Source organism: Canis lupus, chromosome 5 (assembly GCF_011100685.1).
Source record: "Canis lupus familiaris isolate Mischka breed German Shepherd chromosome 5, alternate assembly UU_Cfam_GSD_1.0, whole genome shotgun sequence".
In the NCBI taxonomy this organism is placed as follows: Eukaryota; Metazoa; Chordata; class Mammalia; order Carnivora; family Canidae; genus Canis; species Canis lupus.
The window spans coordinates 64749508-64769285 of NC_049226.1; the positions used below are offsets into that span (position 1 = coordinate 64749508).

General features: G+C 59.9%; 1 protein-coding gene across 2 annotated transcripts; it reads right to left on the reverse strand.

The window, feature by feature from the left end:
* Positions 1-102: 102 nt before the first annotated feature.
* CDH15 (cadherin 15) lies at positions 103-18847 on the reverse strand. Of its 2 annotated transcripts, XM_038538035.1 has the most exons (14): positions 18718-18847; positions 12429-12587; positions 12069-12224; positions 10900-11044; positions 6427-6587; positions 5489-5617; positions 4852-5037; positions 3872-4125; positions 2992-3134; positions 2592-2828; positions 2161-2400; positions 1888-2024; positions 1548-1703; positions 103-649 (listed from the first exon to the last, which is right to left on the reverse strand). In XM_038538035.1, exons 1-14 carry the CDS (start codon positions 18757-18759, stop codon positions 449-451), a joined length of 2346 nt encoding a protein of 781 aa, XP_038393963.1. In that variant the 5' UTR covers positions 18760-18847; the 3' UTR covers positions 103-448. The 2 variants fall into 2 exon arrangements, with proteins under 2 accessions (XP_038393963.1, XP_038393964.1); XM_038538036.1 differs by lacking the exon at positions 12429-12587 and having other exon boundaries at positions 18718-18846.
* Positions 18848-19778: the final 931 nt, after the last annotated feature.

Below are 19778 nucleotides of genomic sequence, written 5' to 3' on the forward strand. Positions count from 1 at the left end.
GGGCATCCACAGCCTGGCCACCATCCCCAGCCCATGGGGTCGGGCCACCACTGCAGACAGTAGTGGGAGGAGCTGGGCTCTGCAGGTCACCACCACCCACACTGGAGAGAAGAGCAGGTTTTTAATGCTGGTGAGGAAGGGCCGATTCCTTTCACAGGAAAGTGAGGTCGGTGTGAGCGGGAGGCAGCAGAGAGCTGGGTCATCTGGTTCTCCCGTCTGCTCCTGCCCTCCAGGCTGTGAGGCCCTGCCTGGACTCCGTCCTCCCCCACAGAAGCGGGCTGCCTGGACGGGGCCCTCGGGCCGCCTCTGCCAAGTCAGCTGGGCCTCACGGCTGCCGCCCAGGAAATGACGGCTGCCCTGTGTGTCCAGGGCTGTGCCCTCAGCAAGTAGGGGAGACGCAGATCTGCAGCAGAAAGGCCCCCCGCTTCCGTGGCCCTCAGTCCAGCCCTCATGGGGGCCCGTACAGGTCAGCCAGCCGGGCGAAGCGGGGACCCCAGTCCCAGAGGCAGCTGTAGTCTTGATCCTCATCCCCCAGGCTGGATAGGATGGAGCTCAGTGTTCCTGCCACAGAACCGTCCCCCTCATAGTCATAGATGAGAGCGGTGTCATAGGGTGGAACGCTGGGGTCACTGTCTGCCACCTCCAAGCCCTGTGGAGAGGCCCGGGGAGCTCAGACCCCTGCACACACCCCCTGGGTACCCTCCACCTCTCAGGTTATAACACAGGTCAAGCTCAGCCCCAGGCACGGACACGGACCCTAAAAATGGAGGGGCCCTCGGATGGGCAGAGGAGGGCTGAGGGCTGACCAGGAGGAGACCCTGCCCAGGGTGTGGATTTGAAGAGAAATTTTCCTCTGGGTGGCTCTCCTGCCTTAGGGCTGGGACACCAAGACCCCCAGCATTCCATCTGTGTGAGACTACCTGCTTTCTCCCTTTTCAAGATTTGGTCAATGGTTCTGTCCCCACCCTCTCTGCACTGTCCCTCACAGGGTCACACATGCTCCTGCGCTGACCTGCATCTGGGCTTGCCACAGTCCAGGCATCTCTCTCTGAACCACTGCACCCACTCTGCCAGCGAGTGTGGCAGGTGATATAGTGACAGGTGCCCATGTGTTCTCCTACAGCCCACCCAATTGGGTTTCATGTGTTCTGGGCATCTCTTGTGTTGAGTGCAGGAACTCCTTGATGCTGAGTCCTGACAAACCATGGGGTGCCTAGATTCGACAGGCAGCAGCACCCCCAGCCCCAGGGTACCTCAGCTCAACCAGGCCCAGCACAATCTGCTGCAGGGATAGGCAGCTTCCTCTTCTCCCAGGGCTTTGTGTCTGTGGTCTCCTCACCTCCCCAGCCTCACTCAGCCCTCAGATCCTCCCGAGCCCCACAGCAGCTCAGCCAGGGTCCCCAGCACTGGACCCGCTCTCCATCAATGGTGCATATCCCGAGGCTCCAGTGAGGTGTGCACACAGGTGGTACCTACCACATGCACAACAAGGGCTACAGCATGTCCCCCTGCCGCCACCCCTCTCTGTGCACCCCAGGAGCACCTACATCATTGATGAAGTCAGCAATATTAGCAGGGCTGCTGGGCAGCACGCGGGCGGCCTGGGGGCACCCTCGGCTGAACGGGGCATCTCGGCGCACTGGTGGCCGGCACAGAGCTGCCAGCTCTGTCGGGTGGCGCAGCTGGTTGATGTCATAGGCATCCTGGAGACGAAGGAGGTGGCATTCAGCTCCAATCAGTCACCAGGTGGGTGGGGGGTGCCTGGCAGGGAGGACCTAGGAGGACCTGCAGGCCAGCGGGGGCCCTGCCCCTCCTCCTGGAGCACGGCCCACAGGCTGGGATCCTTGGGGACCCTCCCGACCACCTCCCCCCACACCCTCCCTTCACCTGGTCCTCCTCTCCGCCCCCTTGCTCATCGTAGTTGAGGATGTTGTCCCGCAGATCATCCTGCAGCCCATGCAGAAATCCCTTGTCGCCAGACTGCTGCCGGGACCTTGCAACGAGGGCCACTGGCAGGGCCAGCACTGAGGGGGGGAGGGGGTGGACAGGAGGAGGTGGGTGCTTGGCCATTGAGCTGAGGCTGGACTCGGGGCTGGGGGTGGGGCGGGGCGGCGAGGGGCGAGGCCAGAGCCCAGCAGGTGTCTGCACGCAGGCACTCACGGAGGAGCAGGATGACACTGGCCAGCACGATGACCAGGGCACCTAGGCTGATGCCCGCGCCCCCTGCCCGCCGGGCAGTGGCCCCCGGCAGACAGGCACCATCCTTGCCACAGCGGCACACCGTCACGTTCAGGGGCTGCTCACGCTGCTGGGGCGGCTGCCCTGAGTCTCGGAGCAACAGGCTGAGGCGGTGCAGACCCTCCCGGACCTGGTGTCGCAGCCGCAGCTGCGCGTGGCTCACTGCAGAGGGCGCTCGAGGTCAGCAGGGGGCTCTGGGGCCTCAGTCTCCCCATCTGCTCACTGGGAGTACAAATTCCCACCCTGCCAGAGAATGCCCTGCAGTGGGAACCAGCAGGACCACAGTGTTGAGTCGCTGCCCCCCCGCCCCATCTCAGGTCTGGGCCCTCAGGAGTGTGGTTGGGGGAACTCACCATTAATCTGGCTGAGGCTCCAGTTCTGGGTAAGCTCTGGGACTCGGGGACTCAGCTGAAAGTGGAAGGGGGCCCCGTGGGGGGGCAGGTCCTCATCTGTGGCCCCCAGGAGAAGGCCAGAGCCCTGACCTGGCTCGCTGCACACGCTACCAGATCGGAGGGACAGCTCAGGGGCATGGTCATTGACCTCCAGGATCTCAACGGACAGGGTCCCAGTGGCCGTCCGGGGTGGGGAGGCTGCGGGCAGGACAGGCCTGGTGGACTCCTTGCTCTGCGAGAGCAGACCGCCCACCCTAGATGTCCGCCCCTGGGAGCGCATAGCTCTCAGCCCTGGGCATTCACAGGGGTGCCCAGCCTGAGCCAGGGAGCCCGGGAGCCCGGGCACAGGCTTGGCCCTCACCATCGTCGCAAGCCAGGATAATGGCCCTGTACCAGCCGTCCTTGAGGAAAGGTGATGCTGGGCTGAGCACTCGCTGGGTCTGGACCCGACCCGTGGCTCTGTCCACTTGCAGCCAGTCCTCTGGGTCGTAGTCCTTGGAGTAGCTATTGGCCAAGGAGGGGACAGAGTGGCCCTGAGCTTACACAGGACCCCTGAGGGTGTGGGCACACTTACACACGTGAGCATACCCATGGACACATATAGTACACTCACACACATTCCTCACACTTGCATATACAATGCACACACATACGTCCTCCACATGCATTTACACACACATCCCACACATATGCATGCACACCTGTGCATTCTCCACTTGCACACGTGTGCACCTCTGACACTAGTGTCCCAACTGCCTTGAGCTGGTGTTTTCTGTCTCAATTGACAGATAAAGAGACTGAGGCCTGGGGCCAGGACCTCAGGACCCCATGGTCACTCAGTGCCACAGCACAACCTTTCAACACATGGACACCATGGAGACAGACACGGGTGCACAAGGGCAGGGCCAGGGGGTGAAATCCGAACTGTGAACAGCTAGCCCCATGGGATCATCAGCTCAGCAGGATGGGCAGAGCTGGGTACTCAGAGGCTAGCTAGGACAGATGGGTGTCATGAGCATGTGCCAGCTAGAGCCTAGCCCTGCTGTGTGGCACAAGTTCACCCCAACATGCACACATGCATGGACCCTCAGGGGTGCACACAGGCAGATGAGCCCTCTGCCCACTGGCCAGAGTACTGATGGGAAGGATCAGTGCTCCTGGATCTGGCTGGGAAATAGACAAATGGGCCTGTAGCTCCCTCCCTCCTACCCCTGGGGCCCCCAACCCCGAGGGTCCCCCACCTGAGCCTCTGCAGCTGCTCTGTGTCAGGGTCTTGGGCAGAGAAGGTGGCCACGGGGGTTCCGGGGAGCACCCCCTCTGGCAGGCTGGTCCGCAATGGGTTCTCCTGGAACACGGGAGCCTCGTTGACATCCTGCACCCGTACGCTGACCCTGGCCTGGCCCCGCTCAGCCCTGGGGGCAGCTGCCTGTAAGGGGGCCTCGTTCTGCACTGCCACTCTGAGGTCGTACTGCTCACAACTCTCGTAGTCCAGGGGCTGGAGAGGGAGAAGCAGAGGGGGAAGTCCTCAGGACTAGGACCCCCAGAGGCAGCAAGGTGAGGCCTCACGGGGCAAGGTGAGGCCCCCACAAGAGTACACTACCCCTGTGTCTCTTCTTTCCCTTCTACTTTTCAGCTCTGGAAAATAAAAATGATTCAGGACCAAAAGGCACAAAGAATTATGTAAAAACGATAAATACTCATCATTCAAACTGAGTTTGTTAGGTATTGCATCATCAACTCTATGTGTCACTTGGTCAGGTGGTCCTCCCAGTGACTCGAGCAGCGCTTATCCGGGTGTTGTGGAGAAGGTGTTTGATAGTGGGGTTAAATTAGCCTCTATAATCAGCTGACTTTAAATAAAGATTATCCCAGCTGACCCCAGTGAGTCCCGTGCGTAGCCCAAAGTCACCGAGCAGACCTGAAACTTCCTGAGGACAGAGGATTTTGCAGACTGCTGGCCAGCCCTGCAATAAAGCTCTTCATGCTTCAGTATCTGAATATACCTGTGTCCCTGTGCATGTGCAAGTTCCTCCCCCAGGCTGACACAGGTGTGCTCTGTATCTACACACATCGCCACCCGAAGAGGCACAGCTCCACAAACAACACACAGGCTATGGGGGTGCCAGGGGTCCGTGTGGCCTGAGCCTAGAGCCCCAGCACTGCCGGCTCCCCCAGCATCCAGTTCTTTCCAAGGATGCCCCACACGGGGTCCCCCACTCACCTTCACCACTGACAGCACGCCCTCATTGGTCTTAGGGTCCGTGCGGATAGTGAACTGTCCATTGGGATCGCCCTCTAGGATGGTGAACCTGGCTGCCCAGTTGGGGGATCCTGGCAGGTCCCTGTCCTGCACCTCGAGCCGCCCCACGTCCACTCCGCTGACAGCTTCGGTGACCTCCATGAAGAACTGTGGGAGCCCAGACCTCATTACTGCCGGGGCTGTCGGGGGCAGGGAGACAGTCCCGCGAGGAGATGCCCTCCCTTGCCCTGTCTCACCCACTAGGAGCCTCCTGGCCTTGTCTCCTGGTGAGTCACAGCCCCCTCTGTGGGCTCAGCTGAATGCCAGGCACCCTGTGTACTGCCTTTGGGAGGGGAGGGCCGACTGCTCCCTCCCACATGGCAGGGGTGCAGGGAAGACTCCCTCTTGCTGCCCAAGGGCCACAGAGGGGTCCCCCGGGGCTGATCTCCCAGCTTCTCGTGCTGTTTATGTGCTCACGAGCAACTACTCTAACTTGGGCTCCTTCTGCAAAACTCCTAACCTCCCACCCCTCCACAAAGTCCCTTGTCCCTGCCAGGAATCTGAGGAAGGGCGGGCAGTCCCCAGCAGGGGCCAGCAGGGCTGTGCATGGTGGCAGCACCTCATCCTGGGTGAACCCGGGTGCATTATCATTGACATCCTCCAGAGTGATGATGGCCGAGGCCGTGGCAGTGAGGCCGTCTCCAGACATGTCCGCTACCTGCAGGGTCAGATTATACACGGCGACCACCTGGGGGCACAGCAACATGCAGTCAGGGAACCGGGGCACCTGAGGGCCTGGGGAGGGCAAGGAGACACCACCTTTGGGCGCAGCCCTCCCAGGCTCTCTGGGTCTAACGACACCACCACCAACCCCAGGCTCTGCTCCAGCCCAAAGTGGGTAAGAGGTCAGTGACGAGGGTGGACAGGATTCATGCAGCACTTCCTGCATGCTTATCCGGGTGCTGGACACTGAGGGGCACTGACAAGCTGGGTCCCTGCCCTGTGGAGCCATACCCAGTGGCAGAGAGGGAGGCAGACCAATGAAGACCACCCAATGCAGCAAGTGACCAGACAGAGCCATGGAGGGGGCCACAGGGAAACCAAGGAGGGATTCCCTGAGGTGCTGCAGCTGCACAAAAGCCTGGCAGTGAGGGGCAGCAGGGGTCCCGACAGAGGAAGACTGCAGAAGGGTGGCCATTACCGCAGAACATAACTGGTCACTATGGAGCCACTCACATAGCCCGACCCAAGGCCAAGAAGCCCAAAGGGGTTGGCATCACAAGGATGGCCCTTCAGTGCCTCCCTGGACCTCACCGCACAGCCAGCCATGAGGCAGAGCGGTGCCAGGCTGGGTATGTGCCCAAAGCCATCATGTGTGTCTATAGCAAGGGGGGGTGCCCTTGACTTCGGAGGCCGGGCGGAGCCTGGGAAGAGGGTCCCAACTGGAGATGAGCTGCCCCCATTGGGGCCTAGGGGACTAACAAGGGCAGAGACAGGCCGACGTGACAGTGGCTGCCCTGGCCCCCAGCACGTGTGCCAGCGTATTGGCAGCCTAACCTCCCGGTCCAGGCCCACTTGCACGGTGCGTATGTCCCCTGTGTGCTCATCGATGCTAAACAGCTGGGGACTGCCCTGCTCCAAGATGGAGTACCGCAGCGCTGCGTTGTCTGTTTCCGGGTCATCAGCATCTGTGGCTTCAGCCCTGGTCACGTAGGTGCCTGGTGAGGACAGGGACAAGCAGGGATGGTGCACACGGGTGCCAGCCCCCTCAGATGTGTCTCACAGCTCCCCCATGCAGCCTGTACACCCTTGAACCTTTTGCCTCATGCTATGTGGAGGAGGCAGGGGTGCCTGACAGATGTGTAATCGAGAGCTAACACCTGTGCCCCCAGACGTGGAGACAGCCTGGTGGGCTGGGAGCCCAATGTGGGGCTCAATCCTATGACCCTGAGATCATGACCTAAGCCGAAATCAAGAGCTGGATGCCTGACTGAGCTGCCCAGAGACCCCAGGAGACTTAATATTGTTAAATGTCAGCACCACCCAAAGTGATCTACAGAATCAATGTAATCTCTATCAAGATCCCAAGGACATTTCTTTTGCATAAGTAGAAAAATCATTCTAAAATTCACATAGAATCTCAAGGAAACCCAAATAAAACAATCTTGAGAAAGAACAAAACTAGAAGACTCATACTTTCTGATTTCAAACCTCACTCCAAATGTACAGTGATCAAAACAATGTGCTGTGGCTATGAAGACAGACACACAGACCAGTGGGATAGAGAATCTGGGGAAAAGCCCACACACGTGTGGTCAAATAATTTTTGGCAAAGGGTGCCAAGACCATTCAAGGGTGATAGGACCGTCTTTTCAATAAATGGTGCCGGAAGACGGGCAGCCCCAGTGGTACAGGAGTTTAGCGCCACCTGCAGCTTGTGATCCTGGAGACCCGGGATGGAGTCCCACATCAGGCTTCCTGTATGGAGCCTGCTTCTCCCTCTGCCTGTGTCTCTGCCCCTCTCTCTCTGTCTCTATGAATAAATAAAATCTTAAAAAAAAAAAAAAACAAATGGTGCTGGAAGAGCTGGATGTCCATGTGGCAAAGAATGAGGCTGGACCCCAACCTCACACCATATACACAAATTACCTCAAAGTAGGTCAAAGACCTAAATGCAAGACCTAAAACTGTAAAACTCTTGGAAGAAAACAGGGCAAATGTTTCACAACACTGGATTCGGTAATGGATTTTCGGATATGACACCCAAGGTATGGGCCCCCAAAATGACACACTGGCCTCATGAATGTTTTCAAATGCTGTGCAGCAGAGACACCCCTGACCAGGTTAAAAGGCAAACCAGAATGGGAGAAAATATCTGCAAATCATGTATCTGTGAAGGAATATCCAGGGTGTCCAGAGAACCCATAAAAACAACAAAAACACGACACAATTTTAAAATGGGCAAAGGCCCTAAAGAGACATTTCTCCAAATAAAATATACAAATGGCCAACAAGAACGTGAAGAGATGCTCCATATCAGTCATCCTGAGGGAAACGCAAACCAAAACAACAAGAAGACATCAGCTCACGGCTGTTACGATGACTACTATAAAAAAAATCCAGAAAATCAACATTGGCAAGGATGTGGAGAGGCCAGGACCCTGTGCATCACTGGTTGCATGTGAGATGGTGCAGCTGGCGTGGAGACAGTGCGGCCGTCACTCACAGAATCACCGTATGACCCAGCAGCTCCTCTCTGGGTGTATCTCACTCACATTCATAACATTATTCATGTGAAAGCAAAGTATCCGCCTACAAGGTAGGTTAAATGTGGTCCCTCCACATAATGGAATATCATTCAGCTTTAAGAAGGAAGGACATCCTCACATGTACTACCCCATGGACAGACCTGGAGGACACTCATGACCAGTGAAGTCAGACCAGTCACAGAAGGACAAATGCTCCACGATTCCATTGATGAGGTCCTGAGACAGATTTACAGAGGTGGAAAGTAGATGGGAGAAGCCAGGGGCTGGGGAAGGGGAGGGAGCGTTGGGATTTAATGGGACGGGGTTTCTATTTGGAAAGAAGGAGAGCTATGGGGATGGGTAGTGGGGACGGCTACACAACATTAGGAATGTATTTAATATCCTGAACTGTCTCCTTAAAGATAGTTGGGATGGTTTGTACGTATGTTAGCAAAACAAAATTTTGTTGAAAACAAAATATCAGCGTCCTAAATGCCTAATAGGTAAGTGCCCACTGCAGATGGAGGGGAATGCAATGGTGCGGGGGCTTCGGAGGTGGACAAGGAACATAGTCCCGACCTCATGATGGGAACGAGCGGGTGGTGCACAATATCATGCTTATTCTGAGCTTGTCATATTGGCAAGGGCACAGGGTAACCCAATAAACTGAAATCCAGGATGTGTCCAGTCCCTAAGGAGAGGCGGCCATAAAGAGGCTTCAGCTTTTGGTGGAGTGGAGCAGGCAGACAGCAGGTGGAATCGGGTCAGATGGTCTAAGGCTGAGTGTGGACAAGCCTGACAGCTCACGGTCCCAGGAGCCCCCATAGAGGGGCTATGCCTGTGCTCAGCTCTTCCCCACCAGCCCCGAAGCACTCACATACAGGCTGGGGCAGGAGGACCAGACCCCACAGATGCTCCGGGCGATGGTGGGGGCTGGGAGAGGAGGGTAGGGCGCTGCTCCAAGTTGGAGGGACAGAACCCTGATGCAGCCGCACTGAAAAGGCTCAGGTGCTTGGGAGGTCCTACACCCAGGAGCCCATGCTCCGACCACACGGCAGTGGCCACGCCAGGAGGGGGCATGGCTACTTGGTTACTCGGGTGGCAGTACCAACAGGCCCCAGGCGGCTGCACTAATGCAGCAGCAGAGGCCAGGCCAGCCCAGCTGCAGACTAGACCACTTCCAGCACCCGCCAGCCAGCACTCCCAGACGTTTACCACGTCCCTCCCTCTCTCCTGTGCTATCACACACAGAAGATGGAGAGGAAAGGAATCCATCCTCAACGATCCAGTGGCCAAGAAACCAGGTCTGCGGCCAGTCAGATGCTGGGGCCACCACCTATCAGCATGCTGAAAGAACGGGTCAGGGTGTGGGGGCCTCTCCTGAGATGGTGGATGACGCTCGGGAAAGATGGGGACTCAAGAAGGGAGACCTGAGAGGAGTATGAAGGCAGCGCTCTAACTGGTAGCACGTGTCCACAATAACTTCCTGACTGACGGTTACACCATGTCCAAGTTCTTAGGGCCCATTCTGAGAGCGTAGGGTGTGCAACCTGCACTCCAGAAAGGAAAGAGGCCGGAAGGAAGGAGAAAAAAGTTTAAAGCAAACATGATAAACCTCACATCTCTGTTACAATTCTTTGCAGCTTTTTTGCAAGTCTCAAATAATGTCAAAATAAAAAGTAGTAGAGTGCCTGGGTGGCGCAGTCGGTGAAGCGCCCGACTCCTGGTTCCAGTTCAGGTGGCGATTTCGATCGAGGTCCCAGGATCCAGCCTGAGTGGGCTCAGCCCAGAGTCTTAGGACAGCCTCTTCCTCACCCTCTCCCTCTCCCTCTCCGCCTCGTGCTCGCACACACTCTCTCTTTAAAATAAGTCTTGGGCAGCCTGGGTGGCTCAGTGGTTTAGCGCTGCCTTCAGCCCAGGGTGTGATCCTGGAGCCCCGGGATCGAGTCCCACGTCGTCGGGCTCCCTGCATGGAGCCTGCTTCTCCCTCTGCCTGTGTCTCTGCCCCTCCCTCTCTCTCTCTGTCTCTCATGAATAAATAAATAAAATCTTTTTTAAAAAGTCTTTTAAAAAAAAGAAGTTAAAAAAATAAGATTGTCACTTTAAATCTCAAAACACGAAAAATGAGGTGAAATAAAAGATATCCAGGCAGCCAAGCAGGAGCCCACCTCCCCGAGTCCAAGCTCCAAGCCTCAGGTGTGCAGCTTGCCTGGGACTTGACCAGACGGGAGTAGGAAGGAAAGAGGGAGGAAACCACCAGGTAGAAGGAGGTCAGACCAGCAAGGCCATCCTGTGAAGACCCATGAAAGAGGGAAGGTTGTGTGTTCTTTGCAATCAAGATGTAGGACTGAGAAGCAAGGAGCGGGGTGACTGCTAAGGGGGTGCATTTCCCTTTGAAGGGACAAAGTGCCCTGGAACCCAACAGAGGGGCTGGCTAGAGCACCATGCATGCGCCAAATCCACGGAGCAGTTCCTTTCCTGTGGTGCTTTCACCTCCGTGCGAGCAGCAGCATCTGCGCCCCAGCTCTGCCATCCCCCCATCCTCTCACTGCGATTTGGAAGACACTGGGGTTTAAAATCCATAGTGAAACAGGAAGTGACTCGAGTTGACTCTTGTGCAAAGTCCCTTCTCCCGGAGTCTGTTTGCTTATTTTCAGAGTATTTGAAGGATTACAGAGAAGTCTTGAAGGGAACCCTGGACCCTCTGACCAACTCAGAGCCCCTCTGCTAAGGCCCCCCCGCCCCCCAGCCTGTGGGCGCTGGCAGTCCAGCTCTGCCTCACCTGGCACGGCACCTTCCAGCACCCGGCCCATGAATGCCTCCTGCCGGAAGACAGGCCGGTTGTCATTCTGATCCACAACCACGATCTCCAGGTCCGTGGGCTCCTCTAGGGTGGCTCCTCCGAGGTCCAGAGCAAAGGCCCTTAACTAGCCAAGCAGAGAGCAAGGGCTGGTGCTGTGCTCCCCAGATCCTGGTGGCTCCCCTGGGCTATGCACAGGGACAGTGCAGACTTGGTGTCCCGCTGGGAAAACCCACTTAAACCGGGAGAAACGGCATGTGGATGGCAGATGAGACCTCCCGGAATACAGCCTGCTTCCCACAGCGGGCGGCGGGCAGCCACCCGCCTCCCCTCTTGCCTCGGTGGGCAGCTCACAGCAGTGCCTTATGAGAGGGGAAAGGCACTCTCACTGGCGCTCCTGCTCCCTCCCTTCTGCTAATTGGTTTAGGCTCCTCTGGAAACTTAATACATGAAACTTAAAATTAAACCACTTCCCACCCTCTTGGAGAGCGGGTGCAGTGTCATTTCCAGGTAAAATCATGATCTCTGCTAACTCTGCGTAAGACTGTTCTGCAGGAAGATTTAGAGCACAGGAGAAGCAAAGTCTGAAGCCCCCTCCCCCAGGACTAGGTGGAAGCAGTTCCCGAGAGGCTGTTGGGGAGGGTGGATTACTCTCAGGGGAACTCACGGGAGTCCACTGCCCTCCGCAGCCTCTCCAGCAGCCTGGGTCTTAATCTCCCTCCCCACCAGCCTTGTTTCACACCTCACAGGCCTACAAGGGGCGGGTCCTCTGCCACCTTCCCCTGAGAATCCAGGGACAGCTGCCACTGAGAGTGGCCATCCGGTGGGATCCTCCACAACACCCCATTCCCACCCAATGCAGCCAGGCGGGTAGAACTGGTGGAGGCAGTGAAGACCTCACCATTGTCTGTAGGCTGCCCCATCTGGCCTCCTCTGGCAAGACCAAGCCCCATCTCCTTGTGGCCTCAGCTTGTTCACACTCATCTGTTAAATGGGTATGTAACTCTGAACACCTTTGGGCTGCAGGTCCTGTCCCAAATCCCCGTGCCTACCTCCCAAAGGACACGTGGCCCAATGCCCCAACCCTAGGATAGGAGCCTGGGAGAAGGAGGCTCCCAGCTTCCTGCACCCCTCCCTCCAGTGGGCCCCACCCTGAAGCGGTCTGTCTTCTCCCGATCCAGCATGGCGTTCAGGAACACCTTCCCGGTGAACTTGTCAATGGAGAACACGCCCTGGGGCTCCTCATCCACGCCGGGCCCCTGGATGCTGTAGATGACACTGCCCAGTGGCTGCTTGTCCGATTTGATCTGTGAGGGCAGGAAGCAGGCTAGGGGAGGTGCCCCCAAAGGCCAGGGCCCCTCTCCTCTTCCTGGCCTCCCCTCCCCCAGCTGGGGTGGGGGCAGCCAGACCCTCAGCCCAGACAGTGTGCCTGTTCTACAGCCCACACCTCCGGGAACCCAGTGGGGACAGCCCAGCCGCTGCTGTGCCTGTGAAGCCCCGCGGCCCCTCACCTGCACCAGGGGATACGGGAGGCGCTTGTGGTTCTCGGATACGCTGATGGGGGGGATGACCCAGGCTCTCCGCACACGGCCGGACACCACTGCCCGGTGCCAGGGGTATAGGGTACTGAGCCTCCTCCGCCCAGGGACCCCTAGTGAAGGGCCCAGGCTCTACAACAAAGGCAGAGACAGCTGTCAGTCACACAGCATGCAACCCCGTGTGCCAGGCCTCAGAGGAGCCAACCACCTGGACCTTGGCCCCATGGGCGCCCTGAGCTCACTCACAGTCATGGGAGCCCCCAATACCTTGGGTCTGTCTCCTGTCCCCTGCTGGGAGATGCCTCAGGCCCGTGAATGTTTGCTGATGGGCTGGGAGGAACGCAGCACCCCTCTCCTCAGGTGGCCCACGGGAGGCTACACCAGGGCTTGGGGAGCACACAGTGCTCAGGAGCAGAGGGAAGCAGAGTGACAAGCAAGGCAGCCACTGGGAACAGGAGCAGGGGAAAGGGAGCTCCTGGGTCCGGAGGCTGGGGGGGGGGCTCCCTTCCCCTTCCTCATCTGGACCTGGGTGGGTGGGGAAGGGGAAGTGACAAGCAGCCACAGAGACCCCCTCATGGCTTCCATTACCAAGGGCTGGTCAAGGCAACCAGGCCAAGGTTTTTGTCTGCAGAGAGGGGACGGGCCACCTGTGCGGGAGGGTGTGGGGTTCACACTGTGAAGCTTCCAGGAGGCAGGCATTTCTGGAGGATCTACAGGGGTCCCCAGGGGCAGTCCCCACATGGCTTCCCCCACCCCCCACTGTTCCATGGGAATGAAGACTCAGCTCTGATGTCCAGGGGGTCAGCAACAGGCAGAGTTCTCAGGACGGCTTATGACACGGGGACTGGACAATAAAGCCAGGGACTACCCCCCCCCCCCCGCTATTCTCTGACCCATGGAGCAATACTCTGGCTCCTGAACCCCAGAAACCTCAGGCCCCAGGCTTGCTCCTCCCTCCTCTCCACTCGCCCAGGGAACTGAGCTGCCCTGCTTGATGCAGTCTGCCCAAGTAGTGGTGCCTGGGGGGCATGCTGCAGCAGCTCTCTTCTCTACCCTGGGGGCAGGGTGGGGGGCTTGCAGACACTCCCTGGCCCTTCCCTGGGCCAGGCTGTGGGCTCAGAACCAGGGCCATTGAGGAGCATGACAGGAGGAGGGCACCTCCTTGAGACCCACTGCCTTATGAGGGTCCCTGTGGTGACGACAGATAGTACCACCCTCACAGCTCAGATGGAAGACCGAGGCCTGGAAAAAGCACCCAACCCACCCCTCAATTAAGGGCAGAGCTGGCAGCAGCCCCTCAAGCACATCCCCAGTTTCCTGGGATGGCCTTGGTTTAAACATGGGGTCTCTGTACCAGGATCCTCAACAGGGCGCTGGCAGGTCTGAGTGGGCTTGGGGTAGGGTCTGGGGGAGGGTGCTTGGTCACCTGCTGGACCCAGCTGGCTCTGGCTGCAGGAGAATGTGAGCAATGCTCCCTCCAAGGCTGCTCATGCCCACCCCCACAACACTGCATTTGCAGCTGCCCCCACCCTGCCCCTCCCCAAGCCCAAGCACGGGCAGGCCAGCTGGCAGCAGGCAGAGGGGACACCACCCCAGACACCCGCCCTTGGTACTCTGATGGCCATAGAAGCTCTCTGGCCCCACACAGGGTCTCCAAGCCCCTGGGCCCTTCTGGAGGGGGGGCTCCCTCCTAGCTAAGGTGGAGAGGGTGGCTCCCAGGGCACCTCTGAGCGGGGCATGCTCCCTGGCTGCCCTTTCAATGTCCTGAGCTCATCCCCAGCCGCTTCCCTAAGCCACACAGTCCACAGAGCGATGAGCAGGGATGGGGTGGCCTAGTGGCCAGAGGCGGCAGCATCAGCGACTAGTGAAGGGGGTGCTTTGGGGTGGGATGGGCAGGGGCAGGGAGGAGGTGCCTGTGTGTGCCCCACTGCCTGCACTCTTCTCCCCAGCCTCCCAGCACCCAGTCGGCTTTGTGCTCCATGCCCAAGGCTGGTGTACTTTGTGGACACAACAGCAAGAACGTGCAAGTGACCACTGCTCTTTCCTTCTAGTCTCAGGCTATCTTCTCCCTCCTGGAATCCTCCTCTGCCTTCTCATCTGAAATCCCAGGGGCATTTACCTCACAGGGGCCTGGGATCCAGGTAGCTGTGAACTGAACTTGGTTTACAAAAAGGACAGAGGTCCTGGCCGGGCCCCCAGGCCATGCACAGCCTGACAGATGGCAGCGCTGGTCCCAAGCCTGCCTCGGGCAGTAGGGGCTTCTTGCCAAAATCATGGAGTACAAACCACTTCCAGGTCAGCATGGTGTTCCCACCAGATGGAGACCTGCTGGCCTTGGTCTTCATGCTATTGCTTCCTGAGTACCCTGAGGACAGCATGGAGCCTGTATCCTTTCTGGTCCCCTCCCCTGGCCCTCAGCCCTCAAGCCCCTAGGAATGGGAGGTGGCACTCATTTCAGTTCCCCAGAGCAGGGCTCAGAGAGGCCGAGCCATTCTACTCAAGCCCATACAGCCAGAGAGCACAGGAGCCGGGGCCACAGGGAACCAGCATCTGAACCTCTATTGCTCTTAAGGAAGCGCAGCCGCAGCGTGGAGGAGATGGGAATGCAGAGAACTGGGGCAGGTGGGCAGAGGACAGTCTGCAGACAGCCCTTGATCTCAGACCCTTGGGGGAACAGAAAGGGACACTCTCCCCCCTGTCCAGCCCACTATAGAGCCTCTGGCTGCCTCCCACCCTGGCCTCAGCCAATAGCCTTGGCTGACATTCCAGGATGCCCGCCAGTGTGGTGTGGGGCCAGTGTGGTCGTGGCAGAGCCTGGGAGTCCCGGGTCCCAGTCTGTCCACGGCCCAAGTTCAGGAGGTCAGCAGAAGCCACAGAGCCTTGGCAGTGGCCCCCCGCCCAGATCAGAGGCTGCGGTGGGTGGGGTGGTTGGGCTGGGCCGCAGCCCACTTCCGGCTGTCCGGGGTATTGCTCAGCTAGTCTCTGCCCTCCTACCATCCCCTTCCCAGAAGACGTGGCTGGCTGGGGGAGGCCTGGAGCCGCCTGGGGGATCATGGGATATCTGGTTCCAGGACAAAGCCAGCTCACACAGACCCCTGGGATATGGGCAACGAAATCCATCAAGGAAAACACCATGGAGTGGACCTGGGCTCACCTGTGCCGCCCACCCTTGCTGTACCTCAAGTTGGGCCAGAACCCATGGACATCATGGGCACACTTTCCCCAAACAATGCCCAATGACACCCCCATGCTCATCCTCGGCCTTCCTCTTAACCACGAACCCGAGAAGGTAGTGTGCAAGCCCTAGAAATGCTGGGGCCACCGTCCCCTCACTGGGGCCCGCCCCAGCCCCAACACCCAACCCCAATGGCTCCTGAGCAATAGAGCTCCCACCCCCTCTGCAGGAACCTGTTCTGCTTGTGTGCGGCCAACACAGCTCTCTGCTTCTCTCCACCAGCCCCTGGCGGGTTCAGAAAAAGGAATTAGAAGGGACAGCCTAGTCTCCCACGAGCCAGGAAGAAGGTGGGATGCTCACCTGCCCTGGGTGGCCACCCCGGGTACAGAAGCTGCCGACTGGGGAGGCTGGGTATAAACCGAGGAGCTCCTGCTCTATCTCCTGGCACTGCCGGCCCCTGCGGCTCCTTAGCACCGCCGGGTTGCAGACGGCAGCCCAAAGCCTGAGCTTGGGTGGACATTCATGTCTGTAGCCCCAGCTGCTGCTGTGTCATGACTGAAGGCGAGGAAGGGAACATTTTCTATCGCCCTGTCGGGGGTAGCTGGCAAATCTTACAAAATACAGCTGCAGAAAGGGGTTCGAGGGACACGTTCTTGGGTTAATTCTACACTGCGTGTGCGGAGGCCCATCCAACACAGCTTCCGGCTCTGGGTTTCTGGGGTTCTAGGAACCAGGTGGGAGGCCTGTAGCCCGGTGGAACACCGTGGGTGGGGTCTGCACTCCCCACCAGCTTCCCAGGCCGGAGCCCCTTCCCCCCAGGCTGGAATCCGGACCATCCCGTTCCTGGACGGCCTGGCAGGCATCAGGCATGCCAGGAACGGACCCAGCTGTTCCCCTGGTCCCCGGTGGCCCCAGCATCCCCCTGCAGCTGCTGTTCCCAAGGAGGGGGGTGTGGGGCGAAGCAACGGGGCAAGTGGAAGGAGCAGCTGTGTGGCCAGTCTGCTCCCCCCGCTGCAGGGGCTCAGCACAGTGGTCCAGGAGCCACTGCCCTCTGCTGCTTGGGTTACCATCACACTACCATGGGGACCGTGACCCCTCTCAGTACTGGCAGACGTGGCCTCAGCCTCCGTCTGCTGCTGATTTCCTGTTCTAGGTCCTGTCCCAATCGCCCTGAGGGGTCTCCACACTTGGCAGAGTTGGGGAGGGTGGGGAACAGCTACTGCTTCATCTTCCTTCCAGGCTTGGATCCCCTCCCATAGGGCATGGGCTTGCCCTGAATCATCCCTGCTCCCCCATCCCTCTACCACTCTCAGGTGGGGTGGGGGCCCAGGGGGTAGGCCTGGCTGGCTGCAGGGACACTGTGGGCCTGGGGAGGGAGCCACCAGAGACCAGCCACCAGAGACCAGCTCTGAAAGGACACACTCAACTCATGGGTTGAGATTTTAAGGGGACACAGGCAAAGCCACCCGAAGCAACAGATCAATGCAGGGTCCTGGCCCTGGCCCCCAACCAGGGCAGAGACAGCTCTGCCATGCCCAGGCTGGCCTGCCTTGGGGGCTCACAGAGGTGGAGGAAGGGGTATCCAAGAGCAGCCATCAGCGGCCATGTGACTTGACTGGAGAGGACAAAAGTGTGAAAGCTGAGCCGGGTGGGGGAGGGGTGGGCAGGGTCCTGACACACACCTATTTCAGGGGTCTGGAGAAGCTCTCCTTGCACTGGCGCTAATCTGAGCCACACAGAGTGCAAGACCCCAGGGGCCAAGCCCCATTAGCCAATCCCCCCAATTCCATAAAGCCTGTGTATGTCCCTGTGTGTGTGGTCACTCTTTAATAGCCCCAAGGAAGGGAGAGGAATCTGGGAGGGGGCTCCTCTCTCCCTGCAGCAGAGCTCTCCTGGGACCTGGTGAAAGGTGAACACCCCAAACCCAAAGAGGCAGCTCTCCAGGAGCAGGATGGGGGTGGACTGCTGCTCCTACACTAAGTGGGGAGGGGGCATGAGAGGTGTGCAGCCTTCTGGAATGGTCCCCAATGTGTGTGGGGGGGCATAGGGCCCTGTGCGGGGGGAGGCCAGAAGACCCCTGTACGGTGTGGCCTCCAGTAGAGAGCTGGAGGAGTGCAGGCTGGGGCAGCCAGGCTGTGCTAAGCCAGCTGGACATGGGTAGCCCAGGCCCAGGCAGGCCACTGTGGGAGGGCAGGGGAGGCTGAAGGCAGGGGTGGAGGTGACTGGAGCTGTGGGCAGGGGTTCCAGCTGGCTTCCAGCCATAGCTTTTTGAGAGTCGGGGGCAGGGTGTCAAGAAGCCCCCAGAGTGGGCGCCGGGAAACTTGGTTCTCCTTGCCAGTGTCTGGCACTGTAGGAGCCATCACCTGGGGGCATGCACAGGCTCAGCCCTCACGCTCATTACCCGCCAAGCGTGGGAGAACTAAGCTCCTGTGTTCTGCACAGTGGCCCCTGGCCTATGACCCTGACTCAGCCCTGTCTCCGAAGGCACAGCCTAGTGCTTGGTCCAAAGGGCCACCTTGGCCCAGAGTGTAAGACATGCCCCCCCCCCAGGGGGTGCCCATGGTGGGGAGGAGGGCAGCTGCCTGGGCTTCCTCCTACCCACCCACTCCCACATCAGAAGGACCAGGGAACCGGGCACAGGCCAGGATTGTGGGGGTGGCAGGCCGTAAGTGCCAGGGGCCTGGCTCCAGAGCACCCCCAAGGGACAGAGGGTTCCAGCGCTGCCGCTGCTGGCGGGCACAGGGTGGGGTGTCTCAGTTCTGCCAAGGCTGACCAGGGTCATATGCCAGCTCAACAGGGGTGTCCCTAGAGAAAGCGGTCTGCAGGCTCCTGGCGGGGGGTTGGGAGGTGCTCCTGTTGCTCCCCTCTCCCTGGCAGGGTGGACAGCCGCTCCTCGGGGAAAGGGTCGGCTGGTGGGCTCCCCATGCAGTCCAGGCGGGGCGGCCGCGGGACCCAAAGCGCCCTGCAAAGAGCTGCCCACCGGGCACCACCTATGGCTACTCTGCGCACGGGGCTCCCGGAGCGTCCCGCTGGAAGACACCGACCCGACGGGGCAGGGGGCAGGCGACCCGCGGCCAGACGCCTTACCTGGGCCAGCAGCCCGAGGGCGAGCAGGAGCGCGACGTCCATGGGCGAGCGGAGCAGAACCGAGTGTCCGGCGGGCGGCCTCCTGCTCGGACACAACCCGGGCTGAGTGACAGCACAAGTGTGCGGGCGGCGGGGGGTGGGGGGAGCAAGTGAGTGACAGCACGTGTGCTCCGGGGGCGGGGCCTGGGCTGAGCGGCAGCTCGGGGGCGCGTTGGGGGCGGGGCCTGGGCTGAGCGACAGCTCGGGGGCGCGTTGGGGGCGGGGCCTGGGCTGAGCGGCAGCTCGGGGGCGCGTTGGGGGCGGGGCCTGAGGCTGAGCGACAGCTCGGGGGCGCGTTGGGGGCGGGGCCTGGGCTGAGCGACAGCTCGGGGCGCGTTGGGGGCGGGGCCTGAGGCTGAGCGACAGCTCGGGGGCGCGTTGGGGGCGGGGCCTGGGCTGAGCGACAGCACGGATACGGCGGGGCAGGCGGGGCGAAGGGCGGGGCCTGGGCCGAGCGGCAGCACGTGTGCGGGGGTGGAGCAGGGGCGAGGGGCGGGGCCCGCGGTTGAGTGACAGCACTGCGTGGGGGAGTAGGAGGCGGAGTCAAGGGCGGGGCCTGGGCCACGGAATGGGGGGTGCCAAGGGCGGGACCTGGGATGAGCGACAGCATGTGTGCCCCGAGGGCGGGGCGGACCTGGCCAGATACTGGAGGGCCGCGGGTAGAGGTCAGGCCGCTGTCCTGGGGTGCAGAGCTCCCCAGTGCAGCGGCGAGAAAAGGAGGCCTGCCAGAAAAGAGGGCGGTGGGCGGGGTGTGGGCTGCGGGCGGGCCGGAGTGCGTCCGGATTCATCTTGCTGCTCGGGATTCACCAGGCGCACTCCTGTCCCTGGGCCTTTGCACTGGCTCTTCGCGCTACCCGCAGTGCTCTTTCCCTGCTATCCCTCCTGCCGCCAAAGCCATGTTGCTGGCCACCTTGAGGGCTTTGTCTAACAGTCACCCTGGCCACCCTGTTAGACACTGCCCCCCACCCGGCAGAGCCCGTGGCATCTTCTGGCAGTGGGAGGGGGTAGCATGGAGGAGGCCA